Genomic DNA, 17751 nt, shown 5'->3' on the forward strand with positions numbered 1-17751 from the left:
GAATAAATTCATATGGAATAAGAGAGAAATTAGTCGAAACACTAAATTAGCTATACAAGACAGTGTTCAAACCAGTTTTCACTTATGGATCTGAGTGCTGGGTTAGAAGTAAAACACTTGACCAAAGACTAGAGACCGCATATATGAGAATCCTGAGAAAGATTAGAGGCATGAACAGGTACAGTCGATGGCAATATCATATTAAAAATGAGGATATTAGGAAAGTACTTGATATTGTCAGCATCCAGGAATGTGTTAGCAGAGTTAATCTCAGGTGATTTGGTCACTTAAACAGAATAGGCGAGGAAAGATTAGCAAAACAAGTGTTCTCAGCCAGGTTGGCAGGAAAACGACCCAGAGGAAGACCAAGATATAGGTGGATTGATACGGTACAAAGTGCCTTAGATGATAGAAATATAAGATCTGATGATGTTGGAGTCTTGACAAGTAACAGACTGATTTGGAGGAAAATTGTAGATAGGAAGTTAGTAATGATGTAAATTTTCATGCAGTACTATCATATCCTGTACAGCCCCCTTGAGGGTACATGTCAGGAATTTGATGATGATGAAGTTCTTTAGAATGTGATATTCATTCTTCTTTTTTCCTCATCTGTCAAATGATGATGATGGGTAGAGTCCCCTATGTGCAAATCTTTGCCATCCGGTTCTATCTCTGGCCATTTGTCATCTCTCTGAAGCTTGATAATTGTGAACTTTCCTTCAAAGACTGTAGCCAAGTTCTTGATTTACCTCTTGATTGTCTTCCTCTAATGATTCCATTCAGTACTATGTTTGGTAATCTTTGAAAGGACATTCTCTGGAGGTGTCCAAACCATCTTAATTGCTGTTTAAGAATCATAGCTGTGATATCTTTACTGCAGTTTAATTCATGTTTGACTTGCCCATTTGTTATAAAAGGTGTGTGTGTGTGTGTTTAACTTTTTAACTATTTAACACTATTTAACTTGAATAAATTGTAGTTACACATTTCGTTTAATTTTATTGTTTATATCAGTTATTTTCAACTTTTTATGATCCCTAGAATCCTTAAAAAAAAAAAAAAAAAAAAAAAGTGACTGTGGCACCCCTTATCTAGTATATACCAAAAAAACAATACCCTCTATTGGAAATAGCCTCCTTAGTTGTGTCCTGAATAGGATGTGAAAGTACCTTTATTAGACTTTTTTAAGTGAAGGCAAGTTAGATGATCTCATGTGGAGGTGGCAGGATTTTCCTTTCTAGAAACTCATTTTTTTCATTCAGACAATGCAGATAGTAAAAGCCACTGAACAGGTAGATGGGAAATTGAAATAATAGTGAAAATGCATAGAAGGATGCAAATGAGCATAGAGATTAATAAGTGGTGGAATAGTGATGTACCAAGTATGTGTATTGACAGAAATTCACATATTATCTTTGTTCATTTTACCAAATGTTTACGTACATCTGTATTCAATGTTTCGGAAAAAATTCTGCGGCACCGTAATAGAGAATAGGAATAACTATTTCTGGCATGATTTTCTCTATCAACACTCATATGCTATATTATGCTTGAGAAATAATGTTCTTGTTTAATCCTTTAATGTAAGCAGAGTTTACGTGTGAAGTATCTTCATGACTAAGCTACTTGTATATAGAGGCTGTTAACTTCACATCATTTGATATCAGTAATATATTGCACATAATATAAAGCATACTTTATTTTGGATGTGTGTATATTGCTATGCATTGTGGGAAGGGTCACTACCACATCTATTTTGACCTTTCTTGAAGTCTCATCAGTGGGAGCCAAATCCAGGGAGATGCCAATGTTTAATAATGCAGAAGATACATTTTTTACTACTTGTATGTGGAGACTTGGTTATTACAACTACTTAAAATAAGTAGTTGTAACCAACTACAAAGGGGACAACTCCATTGCTTGTATAATGGATAATATTAACAATTCATGCTTGATACATGCCAAGGATTAACTGAATTGTAATCAAATTGTATCAACTTGCCCTGTGAGATTTTCACTAGTTTTTCTAACTCCCACTATAGCACACATGGTTACAGTGAATTCAGACAACTGCTCAAACCCCATATCATCCATGCTATTCTAAACGAAGTTTGCTATAGCAAATCATTCACTCAAATAAACACTGTTCTTTTGGTCTTAGTCCTTATGAATTCACTTTAGTAGGAGTGTACTGTACTGATTTATCAGATACTAATCTAATTCAGCTTTGTTCATAGCCTTTGTTGATTGGTCATTCTTCCTGCAGTTCCAACAAAAGAGCAGACAGACATCTTCAAGGATTGTAAAAAAAAAAAAATGTTAACTTCTAAATTAGAAAAACTTGCAAAAAAAAAAAACCAAAATGTTTTCTTGGGTTTCTTTTGACCAGAATGAATAAGTTTAGGCTTGTTTTCAATTCCTAAATGAATTAATAAGAAATTCCTTTAAGAGGACATATGAGGTTATGAGCCAAATTTTTTCTTTCATGATCTTGCATGGCCTCTTAATGTACTTTGACTGCAACTTGCTTCTTCATTCAGCATTTTCAGACATTGCACAGGTTTACCCTTGATTCACAAGACATTATTGCTTGCTAGCATTGAGAGTTGAGGTGAGAATGAAAGTGTAGCCATTGCCCATGACTTAAAATATTGTAGTTTCAGCTCTGCACCTCCATACATTACAATTTAATATCCCTTAGCCAGCCGTTCTCTTATTTATGCTTACAAAATGTTATACACCCATTCACTATCGATGCTGCCAATTCTAAACACTTTTTATTCTAGAGATAATTGCTTTGTAAGTTTTTACTTTTAGGTTTGCTATATTTGGAACACATCAATTTTGATGTGTTCCAGAAAAAAAAAAAAAAATTCAAATGCAAAACAAGAAAAAAATATCCAGTGTATATTCTCAATATTATGGTTGTTTGATTGCATTACTAGTTTTGTCTTTTATCAGATGCTAGTATTTAAATCAGAATTGGAATAAGGTTCGTTTCTTTGCAGTTGTGAATATATGCTCTGAATTAAATCGCAAAGCTATTTGATTTATGCATGGCATTGTAAATTCAGTACGTTGTACCACTATGACTAGTTGTGATTAGCCTGCATATTAGTATTACTTCAATAATATTTTTACCAACACATTAAGATGTATTTTACAATTTACAGACTGTATGTAAATTGTAGCAAGTTGGCTTCATCACTTCAAATTAAACATGAGTCAGAAACTAGCAGCAGTGATGGCAACAGTGACAATAATAATACAGATGCGCCTCGTCAGCGACGCAGCATTGAACACTTCACAAGTGATAGCTATCTTATGAGTAGCCGAAGAAAGAGATCTATTCCTTCAGGTAATTCTTAAAATATATAAATAAAATAACTATATGAGCGATTTGTTTGAATTTAAGGAAATGTGTGACCAGCACAATGTCATAATTTTCCTCTGTTAATACTGTCACATGCTTGTTGGAAATCAAAAATATGAATGAACATTGGATAAATATTGGCTGTAAATATTCCTCAGATTTTTGTTTATTTCTAACAAGCATATGACAACATTAACAAGGAAAATTATGAGATTATGATATACTTTAGAATACCAGATAGTCTAGTTAGACAAGGTTAACAATAGAAAATAATTTGGAGGCACAGGTTTTAGTTCAAAGATTAAAACAAGGAGATGAAGCGGCTCCAATACCTTTTAACTTAGCTTTGGAATACATTATTCGATCATTACCAGTAGATATTAAAGACATTAATAAACAAATCATTGCAGATTGTAGCATATGCAGGAGACATCATGCCGAGAATCATCATCATAACATTAATTACAGACCATATTGATTTGTTCCAGTCTCATTATCCATCTAATATCCTCTTTTGAGATCTACCTGGCCTTCTCTTTCCAACTGGTTTATATTTTATTAATTGCTTAGGATATCGAGTGTTGTCCATTCGGTTTACATATTCTATCCAATTTTGTTTGTAATTGTTTAGTTTTTCTTCTGTTGATTTTATTTTTAGCTCTTTTGAAATATCTTCTTTTTTTTTTTTTTTTTTTTGTCTAATATGTGTGTTTTGCAGTTCTTCCAATGAATCTCATTTCACCTGTTATTTTTTTATTTATCTTGTTTTGTTTATTGCCCAAATTTTGATGCCATATAATAATATAGATACGACTAAAGTGTTATTGTATATTTTCATGCATGTTTCTCTTTGTTCAATATTTGGATTGGGCATTCTCTTAATCAGGCTTATAATATCTGAAAATTTGGAAGTTTTTAATTTTATGTCTTTTCAAGAACCAAACAGAAAGCAGAAGAAATGTATTTGGAACTGGAAAAATTAGAACAAGAGAAAAGGCTAAAAATTAATCAAGAAAACACCCAAATAATTAGTTTGAGGTAGAATTAGTTAACTGATGCAAGTGTGAATATCGAGAATCTTGAAATTGAAAAATTGGAACAATTTAAATATTTAGTTGTAATGAGCCATGAGAGACATATCAAATGATGCTATGAAGTTCACTATCTGCAGAGTGGACGTCACAGAAGCAAAACAAGGGATATCCTGTGATTTCTTTCATCACTAGTTGCATGCTGTGCAGAGATTGGTGAATCAGTGTATAGGCGCATACTAAAAGCCATGCTAAATGTTACCTACAATCAGCAAGAGCCAGGTTGTTGACTATGTCAACACTTCAAAAAAAAACACCAAAGTGGTAACAAAATATGAAACATTGACTAAAAAGAAATCTATTTCATTAACTTCAACTAGCCTTTCATCTGTCCTTTGTGCTTTCCTTCAGTTAAATAGTTTTTAAATCAGGAAATATCTTTAATAGTTTAAAACAGTGTCATATCACTCTTGATAAAACCTCCAGAAAAATTAAATCAATAGAAATTAAACAATTAGTTAATCAATAGAAATTATTGATGAAACCAGTAAAAATGAAGCAAAAATCTTGATGGGAGATTCCAATCCTAGAGCGGGAAGAAACCCAGTAACAGAATGCATTGGATCAGGGAGAGAATCAGTAATCAACAACAATGGAATTTTATTAAGAGACTTCTGCAATCTAAAAATCAGCAATACTTTCTTCAGGCATAAAAATATACATAAATACACATGGGAAGCAAAAGGAACAAAATCAATAATAGATTACATTATTATTAACAACAAACTAAATAATATCATTGATACAAAGGATTTTAGAGGGAGCGAAATTGATAGTGATCACATATTAGTTGAAAGCAGGTTCGAATTCATAAAAAGAACCACATACTTCAAAAGAAAAAAAATAACAAACCAACATCTAATAAACAATTTAAAATTCGCCTCCTAGAACAGGAGAGTATTAGAAACTTATATGAAAGCAGAATAAGAGATAAAATAAAACCAACTACAAACAATATTGAAACTGACTGGAAAAATATAAAGGAAACCATACTAAAAGCAGCAGAAGAAAGTTCAGGATACAAATCAAAGAAAAACAAAAAATGGCTCAGAACTTGTAATGATGACTTAAAGGAATTAATCGAAAGGAAAAAACAGGCTTTTAAAATCTATCTGCAAAATAAAAACACTGCTGACTATATGCAATATAAGAAATTACGGGCTGAAGTTGCAAAGCTTTCCAGAAGTATACGAAGAGAAGATTGGAGTAAATATGTTAAATCTTTAGAGTAGGATATCACTGGACCACAAAGAATAGGTTTTAAAATTTCCAGACAACTACAAACAGCAAAAAATGATGAATTAAGAAATAATCTAATTTCTGAACAGGATTGGATAGAACACTATAAAATATTGCGGAATGAGAATTAAAAACTCTCATTCTCGAATTAAAAATTCTCATCAACGGAGAAAAAAAAAATCAGAATTAAAAAAACTCGAGAAATAGACAAAGCCTGGGCCTGGATGGAATATGCATTGAGCTCTTTAAATATGCAGACAGTAGCTTAAAAGAAAACCTACTTAAACTCTTCAATAATATCTGGAAAAAACAAGATCCCAAAAGAATGAGAAACTGGAGTAGTAATAAATATTCACAAAAAAGGTCCCAAGGACAAATGTGGAAATTACAGAGGCATTACTCTCTTGATAACAGCGTCTAAACTATATGCAAACATCTTAAGACTAATTAAACATACAGAAAATTATTTAGAAGAAGAACAGTGTGGTTCTGGAAGAGGACAGGATGCACAGATGCCTCTTTCACAGTGCAACAGATCATGGAAAAAAGAAAAGAATTTAACCTACCCACTTTTCCTAGTAGTACCTCCAAATACCTCCTAAATTAATTAAAGCAATAAAAGTCTATACTTTTTATTCAAAAATTTGCATCAAATTTGCAGATCGATCATTATCAGAACCTATAACTATAAATAAAGGAGTAAGACAAGGTTCAGCTTAACCCAATCCTATTCAACATTTATATAAACAGAATCCTAAAAGAATGGAAAACAACTGTCCAAGATAGAATTAAACTAACAAATAATAAACAGCTAAATACAATACTTTATGCAGATGATCAAGTACTAATTTCAAACTCAGAAGAAAAACTCCAAATTGCAACTAACCATCTAAATGAAATAGCAAAAAAATTTAAAATGAAAATATCTGAAACAAAAGCTATGGCAATGTGTGAAAACACCATTCAAAATGTCAAAATTTTGCTTAAGAATAAAATAATAGAACAAGTTACAGAATTCAAATACTTAGGAAATCTCACAATACGATACTGATTCATGATTGGAAGCAAGGCTTCAAATTTACAATAGAATGAATGCCCTAATTAAAAGAAATTTTGGAAAACAAATGACTAAAGAAACTCAATTAAGATTACATAATATGACCTCTACCATCTCTCAAATTTGGATTCTAAAACAAAGAAACAAACAAAGATTAGAAGCAGCACAAATGCAGTTTCTAAGACCTCTCCTGGGACTCACTAGATTAGATAAACACAGAAATAAGAGAACAGTTAGATACAAAGAACATCGTACAAGAAATAGAAGAATAACAGCAAAATTGGCTACACCACATACAGAGGATGAATAATAACAGGATTTCCAAACTAGCATATAAATATAAACCTACAGGAAGAAGAGACTGCAGACATCCAAGACTAAGATGGAAAGACCAACTTCATCTGCAGAGCAGGAACAGGACATAAAAAGCTATACCTGAATTGCTCAGACGACAATTAAGCTTGAAACTCGGAGTGAAACATCCTTTAGTGAAACACTAAAGGATGTTTCACTCTAAAATGATGATGATGAAAAGGATGTTTCACTCTGAAACACTAAAAGATGACATCATTAAGCTGGCTGAAAGAAAAAATAACTGACTCAAAATTGTCAAATGCCACTGCTTTGGACTTTAAAACAAAAGAGATGGAATAAACTTTCAGGTGGTAAAAGTGATTTGTGAGATTGGAATTAATATTTGCTGTGATCAAGTTTACAGGCACTTCTTCCCAGTCCTGTGTATGAGCCTGGCCAGATCTTAATTTTGCTCAGCAGCTTCAAGGTTGTCGGTAATGCTAACACTTTGAAGAAAATCACCAAAGTGGTGACAAAGCCTGAAACGTTTACTATAACAAAAGAATCCTAGTATGGAACTCAAGTGATTCAAATAGGTTATAGTGGAAACCATCATGGAAACCAGAATATAAATGAACAAGGGAATATGCATAGCCCATGTGGCCAACAGCAGGCCTCACATGACTTTCTAAGAACCACTTCACAAATATATATACACACACACACACACATACAGGGTGGTTCAAAATTCCATGTACAAACTTTGAGGGGAGGTAGAGAACATCAAAATCAACCATATTCACATAGGAAAGTATGACCGGAAATGTCACCGGAAGGTACTAACAGGGACACAAAGATACAGAAATAACACAAGGTAGTAAGTAGTTATTAGGCATAACTGAACAATTCAATAGTAGTTGGATACATAATATGGTAAACGAGGTGCTGCATATCTGCCATCTCAGCATTCGTAAAACGACATATGTTCTTCGTACAACATTGAAAGCTTGAATGAGGAAGCCCCAATTGCGCACCTAGAGCACTGGCAAACAGCACCACCTATCATTTCCGGGTGGCATTTCCGATCATGCTGTCCTATGTGAATATGGTTGATTTTGATGTTCTCTACCTCCCCTCAAAGTTTGTATGCGGAATTTCGAACCACCCTGTGTGTGTGTGTGTGTGTGTGTGTGTGTGTGTGTGTGTGTGGATTCAGTTCCAGCATCAACAGTGCTCAATTCCATTTCTAATGTGAAAACATCATCTACTTTTCCTGACAAATTCAGATTTAACTCTCCTCAAGCACTACTCATTTTAACTTTTCCAATTACACACTTTGACCTTTTACCTTAGAGTTGTCTTAATGTATGTTTGCTCTGATACACCAAAGTGGTAACAACTTGGAATCTCCTGAGTTTGATCTCCTTTGACTGAAAATCCTTCTGTCCTTTTCTCTCATTCATTTACTGTTTGTTGCTCTCCACTACTAGCCATGAAATATTTTGACTCCATTTCCTTAAATGTTGACTTCACTGTCAAGAAAACTGGACTGAAAAAAATCATCTCCCCCAGTGGCACTGACCAACCACCTAACATTGAGACATTCTCCATCACAATCTTACACTTCTCATTCACATGCCTACCAGACTATCACAATAATCCTTATCATCCTCCTAATGTGCTGGATTTCTCTTTACTAGCATCCCTTCCAGGTACAGTGTGATTGTTTTTGTCCTGGGAGAAGTCAGACTATAATTTGACCTCTTCTTCCAGGGGCAACACTCACACAGCTACTCTTCTCCTGTAAGAATGCCAAGTGTGATGATCTTTGACTTCTAGACCTCATTTCTTTGGTCAGATTGTTTTTGCCAAGCCATACTGGACATGTACTGAACATATCACTGAAGTAATTCTTGACTGGTATGGAAACTATAACCATACTTTGTTTCACTCTAAATTCCCATCCACTATCCAAACCTTGGATCTCTAGAAGGTACCACAGTTGTACAATAGAAGAATCACGTATACTTGTTTTTATTCCTGTCTTCGTCTTTCTTTACTGCTCGCACCAAATCCCAAATTAGGCTATAAGAAAATTATTATCATCACCATCAATTTCCTGATATGTATCCTATCCTCAAGGGGCATTCAGGATATTATGACAACACTACATGATTAATTTTACATTATTACTAATCATCTATCAACAATTTTCCTCCAAACTAATCTTGCCAACATTCCAATATTGTTATATTTAACATTTCATTCTTCTAAGACACTTCTGACTGAATCATTCCACCTATCCCTTGGTCTTACTCCGGGTTATTTTCTTGCTTTCTTGGCATTAAACACCTGTTTTGCTAATCTTTTCTCTTCCATTGTATTTAAGTGACCATACTACCTTAGATTAGTCCTGCTTAAACATTCTTGATTGCAAACAATGTCAAGTTCTTTCTAATGTCTTCATTTTTAATATGATACTGCCATTAATGCCAGGCCTCTATTTTTTCTAAGAACTCTCATATCTGTGGTCTTTAATCTTTTGATCGAGTGCTTTATTTCTAACCCAGTTCTCCAATTCATAATTTAAAGTTGGTTTGAATACTTGTGTATATTGCTAGTTTAGTGTTTTGTCTAATTTTTCTTTTATTCCATATAAATTTATTCAGCTGGCCTCCCTACATACTAGCTTTGCTTATTTTGTTATCTATTTCCAGATTAAACTTGTCAACTTCAATAAATTATGCTTAAATTGCTGAAATATTTTACTTGTTCTATAGGCTCTCCATTCAGAATGCATTTGATATGTTCAATGTTTCTGCCTTTTCATAATGTGATCCATATAGATGAAATAACACTAGAGATTAGAAGAACATTAAAAGATGAGAAACTCTCGGATGGGAACTGTGGACTAAAATACATAAACATTATTCAAGAAAAAATGAAAGTTTGAGAACAGGAACCAAACCTTGGAGATACAGTGGCAAATCCTGAAGAAAACATTGATTGATTGATTCAGAGTGGCATGTGGTGAGGTTGTCTGCAAGGATAGAAAAATAAGAACTGCATGGTGTACGTAAGAAGTTAGAGGCAGAGAAGGAAAGAAGAAAGCATATCAAAAGTTCCTGGCAAATAAGTCAGCTTGTGCTCTTAGAGAATATAAAGACAAATGTAAGAAAGCTAAACACTGTGTAAAACTAGCTGAACAAAAGTCATTGAAGACTTTGGTCAGAACATAGAAAATAAATATCAAGAAGGTTTTTCAGCAATCTTCAGAAGATATTCTGGAGGTTGTTGAAAAAGCTCAGAAATGGAGGAAAGAGTGCTGTAAAAGGAATTAGAGATGATAAAGGTGAAAACTGGAGAAAAAGATATCCTTGATGTATGGAGTAATTACTTTGAAAAATTAGTTATATGAAACAATCAGTGACAGCACAGTGGTAAAAAAACACTCAACAGGCATGCAGTAAGGAATACATATCCATACTTGAAGTAGAAAAAGCCATAAAAAGCCTGAAATGTGGAAAGGCAGCTGGAATAGATGTTATATGACCAGAAATGCTCAAGTATGGAAGTATGAAAGTCTTACAATGGCTGCACTGCATGGTTCAGAAGGCCTGGACAGAGGAACGAATTCCAGATGATTGGAGTAGAGCTCTCATAGTACCCATATATTAAAAAGGGAAATAAACTGAAGTGAGAATTACAGAGGTATGTCAGAGAAGGATGTACATTATCCTCTCTGTTATTCATTATCTATATGGATCATATTATGAAGGAAAGTGATATTAAACCTGATATCAAACTTGGAGATGTTAATATCAGCTCTTTACTTTATGGCAGTGTTTCTTGACTTTCTTTCATGTGTGCCCCATTTTTTAATATTAGTTTTTGTGGTGCCTTCCCCCTTGCAATTCTTGTGTTGAGACACTGAGAAAACCCATACAAGCTAACAAAACAGAACATAAAAAAAACTAGGAATTAATTAAAATTTTTAAATACTCATGCAAATTTAAATACATCATCAGATCTTTTGCAAATTTATAGATCTTTCAACACTGCACAGAACGTTGAATCGTATCGGCCTTTGGAAACATTCACAGTTTCATCACAGGACGTCTCGAATATTCTGGAAATGTTTCTGAGAGTATAAATAAGGCTTGAAATGGTAAGATGGCAGTAACCAACAGTGAAGTCTGGTTGGCATTATTTTACTCCTATTTACAATGACTGTGATACACAGTATAAAAACAATCTTTTCTAGTGTAGAAAAAATGGATAAATTTTTAATTGGACATAAGCAGGCATCTGACAACTGTGGAGCATCGACGTCAACAAATTCAGATTCACAGAATATCAGAATATCAGAAAGTAAAATCAAGAATGTATGCAGCATATTTAGATTTTAGTTTTACATAGACTGAAGTAAATGATGAAGAAAGACCACTGTGTGCTATATGTTCAAAAATTTTGGTGGCTGATAGCATGAAACCGAATAAATTTAAAACACACTTGGAAACACTTCATAAGGAGTATGTTAACAAACCTTGAGAGGCCTTTGCTGCCAAACTGAAATGTTTAGAAAAGCAAAAATCTAGCATTAAAAAAAAAAAAAAACTTCATCTGTAAATGAAAAAGCTTTACTAGCTTCTTACAAAGTTGCAATCTGCTAGCTGTGATTGATGTTGTGGAAACTATGCTTGGAGAAAGTTTTGCTAAACAACTACAGTTCATACCTCTATCAAATGATACTGGTTGCTTGGCGAATTGGTGATATATGTGAAGACATGCAGCAAAAACTTTTGTCAAAGCTTGACAAATTGAGAATAATTGTGACCAATTATTCTCAATTCAGCTTGATGAGGCAACAGACAACAACAAGGATTGTCATTTAATTGCTTATGTTTGATATTGTGATGGATTATCAGCAGTTGAAGAGTTATTGTTTTGTAAACCAATAGAAAGAAGAGCCACAGCACTTGAATTGTTCAAAATATTGGACGATTTCATATGTAAGGCAAACATACAGTGGAAAAATTGTGTTGGAATTTGCACTAATGTGCTTGAGTTACGTCTGGGAAGTTTGAAAGTTTACAAGCCTTTATGAGGGGAAAAATCCCCACAATGTATTGGGACACATTACATGATTCATAAAGAAGTTTTTGCTGCAAAGGAAATGAGTCCTGGTCTAAACATTGTGTTAACAGATGTAACCATAGTGAATTATATGAAAATGAGACCCTTAAAATCAAGACTGTTTTCTGAACTTTCCAAAGACATGGCTTAGCGGAACATTCAGTGTTACTATTTTACTGCGAGACAAGATGGTTATCATAGGGAAAATGTTTACAATGTGTATACGAATTAAGACACGAAATAGCATTCTTCTTGGAAGAGGAAAATCACGAAGAAGCAGAGCAGTTTAGAGACCACTTATTTGTGATGGCATTGAGCTACTTGGTGGATGTATTCGAGAAACTAAATATATTAAACCTGCAACTCCAGGGAAAAAATATACTTATCTTAGAGATGAGTGACAAAGTTAATGCTCTTTGTAAAAAAAAAAAAAAAAAAAAAAAAAAAAACTAGAGTTATGGAACAAAAAGGTAAAGCAACAAAAAGAAATGTTTGAAAATGTGGATGAATTTATTAAAACCTAATTCATCCACATTTTCAAACATTTCTAATTTTTCCAATAGTTGCAAAGCTTTATTTGCAACTATTGAAAATCATTAAAAAAATATTTTGGGAAAATTTGGAGAAAAGAGCAAAGCTAATAATAATGGCAAATATCTGTTGGATTTCTGCTCAGGACATGGACTGGTTATTACTAACACTATGTTCCAACATAAAAATGTGCACAAATTCACATGGAGAGAAGAGGCTAGGAATAAGAAAAGTCTCATTGACTATGTTATTGTTGATAGTGATGTTTTCTCCCTGGTGCAAGACACCAGAGTGTATAGAGGATTTGAAATTGGAAGTGATCACTATTTAGTCTTGAGCAGGATAAAATTGAATTTCATATTGAAAAGAATAACATGTAAGAAAGTTTTAAAGCGAATAAAAGTTGAGCAGCTCTCAGATGTGAACTGTAGACTAAAATACAGAAAGATTATTGAAAAGAAAATGAAAGAGTTTGAGAACGGGAATCAAACCTTGGAGATTCAATGGCAAACTCTGAAGAAAACATTGATTTTGCCAGAGAGGCACGTGGTGAGGTTGTGTGCAAGGATAGAAAAATCAGAACTCCCTGGTGGACACAGGAAGTTAAAGAGGCAGTGAAGGAAAAGAAGAAAGCATATCAAAAGTTCCTGGCAAATAAGTCAGCTTTTACTCTTACAGAATACAGAGACAAATGTAAGAAAGCTAAACAGTGTGTAAAACTAGCTAAACAAAAGTCATGGGAAGACTTTGGCAAGAATATAGAAAATAAATATCAAGAAGGTGGTAAAATATTCTGGAGGTTGTTGAAGAAGCTTAGGAATGGAGGAAAGAGTGCTGTAAAAGGAGTTAGAGATGATAAAGGTGACATGAAAACAGGAGAAAAAGATATCCTTCAAGTATGGAGTAATTACTTTGAAAAACTGATAAATGAAACAAGCAGTGATGACAGCATAGTGATAAAAAACACTGACCAAGCATGCAGTCAGGAATACATATCCATACTTGAAGTAGAAAAAGCCATCAAAGGCTTCAAATGTGGAAAGGCAGCAGGAGTAGATGATATTCGACCAGAAATGGTGAAGTATGGTGGTATAAAAGTCTTGCAGTGGCTGCACTGCATAGTTCAGAAAGCCTGGACAGAAGGACGAATTCCCGATGATTGGAGTAGAGCTCTTTTAGTACCCATATATAAAAAGGGAAATAAAACTGAATGTGAGAATTACAGAGGTATTTCCCTGCTGAGTGTTCCTGGCAAGATCTATGCAAGTATACTTGAGAAACAGTTGAGAAGAATTGTGGAAGAAAAGCTTGGTGAAGAACAAGCTGGATTCAGGCCAAATAGAGGCTGTCAGGATCAGATCTTTACTTTAAGACAAATAGTCGAGAAAGCATGGGAATATAACAAAGATCTGTATTTAAGTTTTGTCGATTTGGAAAAGGCATATGACAAGGTGCCAAGAGAGAAGCTATTCAATACGCTGTAGTTATATGGTGTCAATGGGGCATTATATCAAGCAATACTTAGTCTTTATTTGAGTTGTAAGTCAGCAGTTAGAATTGAAGGAAGTACAGGAAGATGGTTTAATGTTAAATCTGGTGAGAGACAAGGATGTACATTATCCCCTCTGGTAATTAATTTACAGAATTAACAACGCATATAAAGTATATTAATTAATTAAAGATAACTATAATGAATCACTTCTATATTTCGGCAATGTCACATTGCCATCTTCAGGAACATAAAGATATGGTATGTGCACTAAGGAACTAACAAAGCAAATGAGGAAGAAAGTAAGAAACTAATTTTGTTCCTAAAGTCCTAATGGTGCCCTCTTGCGGGCTAATTTGGTAGTCTTGGCAGTTGGGCTGAAGTTCTCATAATGAAAGTCTCCCAAATTTGGGGCAGTTTCATGCATCCAAATTTGTTGAGGTTAGGAACGTTTTTTAGAGCTTCTGAAGATTCTTTGAATAATATTTCGTATTTAAACTTGCTGCGATGGATTATTTTTGTTTTCTTCCAAAGAATTTTATGGTAGGTATCTAAGGCATGGTCTGCCAGCCCAGAGCGGCTGTACTGGTGAAACCGGATGTAGTCTTGGTGTTCTGAAATCCTGATATTTGTTGTTCTGCCTGTTTGGCCAAAGTAGGACAATTTGCAGCTGCAAGGGACCTGGTATACATCAGGTAGGTCTAGGGGAAGTGGTTGGTCTTTGGTAGAGCGGATAAGGGATGCCAACTTTTTAATGGTCTGCAACAGGAAGTAAGGTCATATTTTTTGAGGATATTAGTTATTTTTTCAGAGGTGCCCTGGATGTAGGGGATAGTGATAGACTTGGTGTAGTCTTTATTGTGGAGGGGGGTTGTGGTTTACAGGTTTTAGTATTTTTTGGATTTTTTTGGGATTATAGCCATTGGCTAAGAAAGTGTTGAGGATGTGGTTTAGTTCCATAGTCAGGGCCTTGTCATCTGAGCAGATTAATTTTGCCCTGTTATATAGTGTTTTTATCACCCCATATTGTTGGGGGGGGGGATTGCTGGTGAATGTATCTGCCAGTGTGGGTGGGTTTTTTGTAAACAGAGAAAACCAAAGATCCATCAAGCTGGCGGGTGATTAAAGTGTCTAGGAAGGGGAGGGTGTTGTTTTCCTCTTTTTCTAAGGTGAACTGGACTCTGGGAAATATAGAAGTGATTCATTAAAGTTATCTTTAATTAATATACTTTATATGCGTTGTTAATTCTGTAAATTAATTACCAGTTATGTCTAACCAATGTATAAGTCTTACTACTAGAATCATGATCATCCACGGAGATGCAATCGCACGAAAGGCCCGTCAATACGGCAAATTGAGGTTGAAGATATCGAGGCAAATAAATCGTCTGACGTTCCTAAAACGCTGCCGGGATAACAAAGTAATCCCCAACTGTGTCAAATTGAAGCACCGTTTTACTTCCGAGAAAGCTCTATGCATTTATAACCGCACTAGCTTCGCCCTGTTAAGAGAACAAATTACCGCGACCCGCGTTCTCCTTGCCGACGAAAACAAAACCTTACGGGCGCTAGAGGAAGAGCTTTCTAACACACTTGGCCTTGATCTATGGTCTATACTTCATGACATCTCATGCACATCGGCAAGAAAGGAATTCGAAAAAATACGTAGTCGGCACGTGAAAAAATACGAAAACCTGACAAAGACTTCTACTTCTGTACCCCAGCCACCACTTAACACAGTAGTCAACCTCTCGTCGGCAGTTTTAAAGCCTGAAGCACTCACCGCACTTTCACGTGGTCACAATTTCGCCCTAGCTCCTAAAAGGATACCTGCTGAAGAAATCATGATCCAAATAGAGCGTGGAATTCGCAACCTGCCTAACCATATCGCCAACAATGTGAGACTGGATGTAGTCGGTGTTCTCACTAAAGCCAAACCTCCAAAATCCAACTAATCCAAAAACGAATATACAGCCCTACAAGAATTAAAAAACAACAAAAAAATAGTAATCACCAAAGCTGATAAGGGAAGCGCCACTGTGGTACTCAATCAAAAAGACTACAAAGGTAAGCTAAATTCTTTAATACGAGACCGTACTACTTACCTCCCCATTGAATATAATCCGACCAGCTCTCAGATTAGAACTATCCACAGACTCCTTAAGAAAGTCACATCTTGGCCTGTGGAAGTCACCAACAAACTTAAACCTTATAACTCTAGACCCCCCCGATTATATGGACTCCCAAAAATACATAAACAAAATGTGCCATTGCGTCCCATAGTGGATGGCATTGATTCCCCCACATATAAATTAGCCAAACATTTAGCCAAAATGCTCACACACTACACTGGCAACACACCATCACACATAAAAAACTCAGCCCACTTTAAAGCCAGTATAGAAAACCTCACACTCCAACACACTGACATAATGGTCAGTTTTGACGTCTCCTCCCTATTCACTAATGTCCCACTCAAAGAAACTCTTGAGCTCATCCAAGCCAAGTTTCCTCCCGATATCTCAGCCCTATTTCAGTTCACAATGAACTCAGGCTATTTCGTTTGGCAAGGAAAGTTCTACAAACAGATAGAGGGGACAGCCATGGGTTCACCACTTTCCCCACCCTTGGCCAATTTCTTTATGGAGACATTTGAAGAGAAAGCCTTAAACTCCGCCCCACAAAAACCCACTATTTGGCTTCGTTATGTGGATGATGTGTTTGCTATTTGGCCACATGGCTCAGACACACTCCACTCCTTCCTAACACACTTAAACAACCAACATCCCAGAGTCCAGTTCACCTTAGAAAAAGAGGAAAACAACACCCTCCTCTTCCTAGACACTTTAATCACCCGCCAGCTTGATGGATCTTTTGTTTTCTCTGTTTACAGAAAACCCACCCACACTAGCAGATACATTCACCAGCAATCCCATCACCCCCCCCTCACAACAATATGGGGTGATAAAAACACTATATAACAGGGCAAAATTAATCTGCTCAGATGACAAGGCCCTGACTATGGAACTAAACCACATCCTCAACACTTTCTTAGCCAATGGCTATAACCCCAAAAAAATCCAAAAAATACTAAAACCTGTAAACCACAACCCCCCTCCACAATAAAGACTACACCAAGTCTATCACTATCCCCTACATCCAGGGCACCTCTGAAAAAATAACTAATATCCTCAAAAAATATGACCTTACTTCCTGTTACAGACCATATAAAAAGTTGGCATCCCTTATCTGCTCTACCAAAGACCAACCACTTCCCCTAGACCTACCTGGTGTATACCAGGTCACTTGCAGCTGCAAATTGTCCTACTTTGGCCAAACAGGCAGAACAACAAATATCAGGATTTCAGAACACCAAGACTACATCCGGTTTCACCAGTACAGCCGCTCTGGGCTGGCAGACCATGCCTTAGATACCTACCATAAAATTCGTTGGAAGAAAACAAAAATAATCCATCGCAGCAAGTTTAAATACGAAAGATTATTCAAAGAATCTTCAGAAGCTCTAAAAAACGTTCCT

At 35.2% G+C, this 17751-nt stretch overlaps 1 protein-coding gene across 1 annotated transcript in view; it reads left to right on the forward strand.

Annotated features, from left to right (window-relative positions):
* The window catches only part of LOC150107934 (protein GPR107-like), a 262788-nt gene that overhangs the window by 58963 nt on the left and 186074 nt on the right, over positions 1 to 17751 (forward strand). The window contains exon 5 of the mRNA XM_090415460.1: positions 3177 to 3361. Coding sequence (XP_090271586.1) covers positions 3177 to 3361 — 185 coding nt within the window. The remainder of the gene's footprint in view (positions 1 to 3176; positions 3362 to 17751) is intronic.

The sequence above is a fragment of the Typopeltis vanoorti genome, chromosome 3 (genome assembly GCF_054136105.1).
Source record: "Typopeltis vanoorti isolate ZY-2024b chromosome 3, IOZ_Tvanoo_1.0, whole genome shotgun sequence".
NCBI lineage: Eukaryota > Metazoa > Arthropoda > Arachnida > Uropygi > Thelyphonidae > Typopeltis > Typopeltis vanoorti.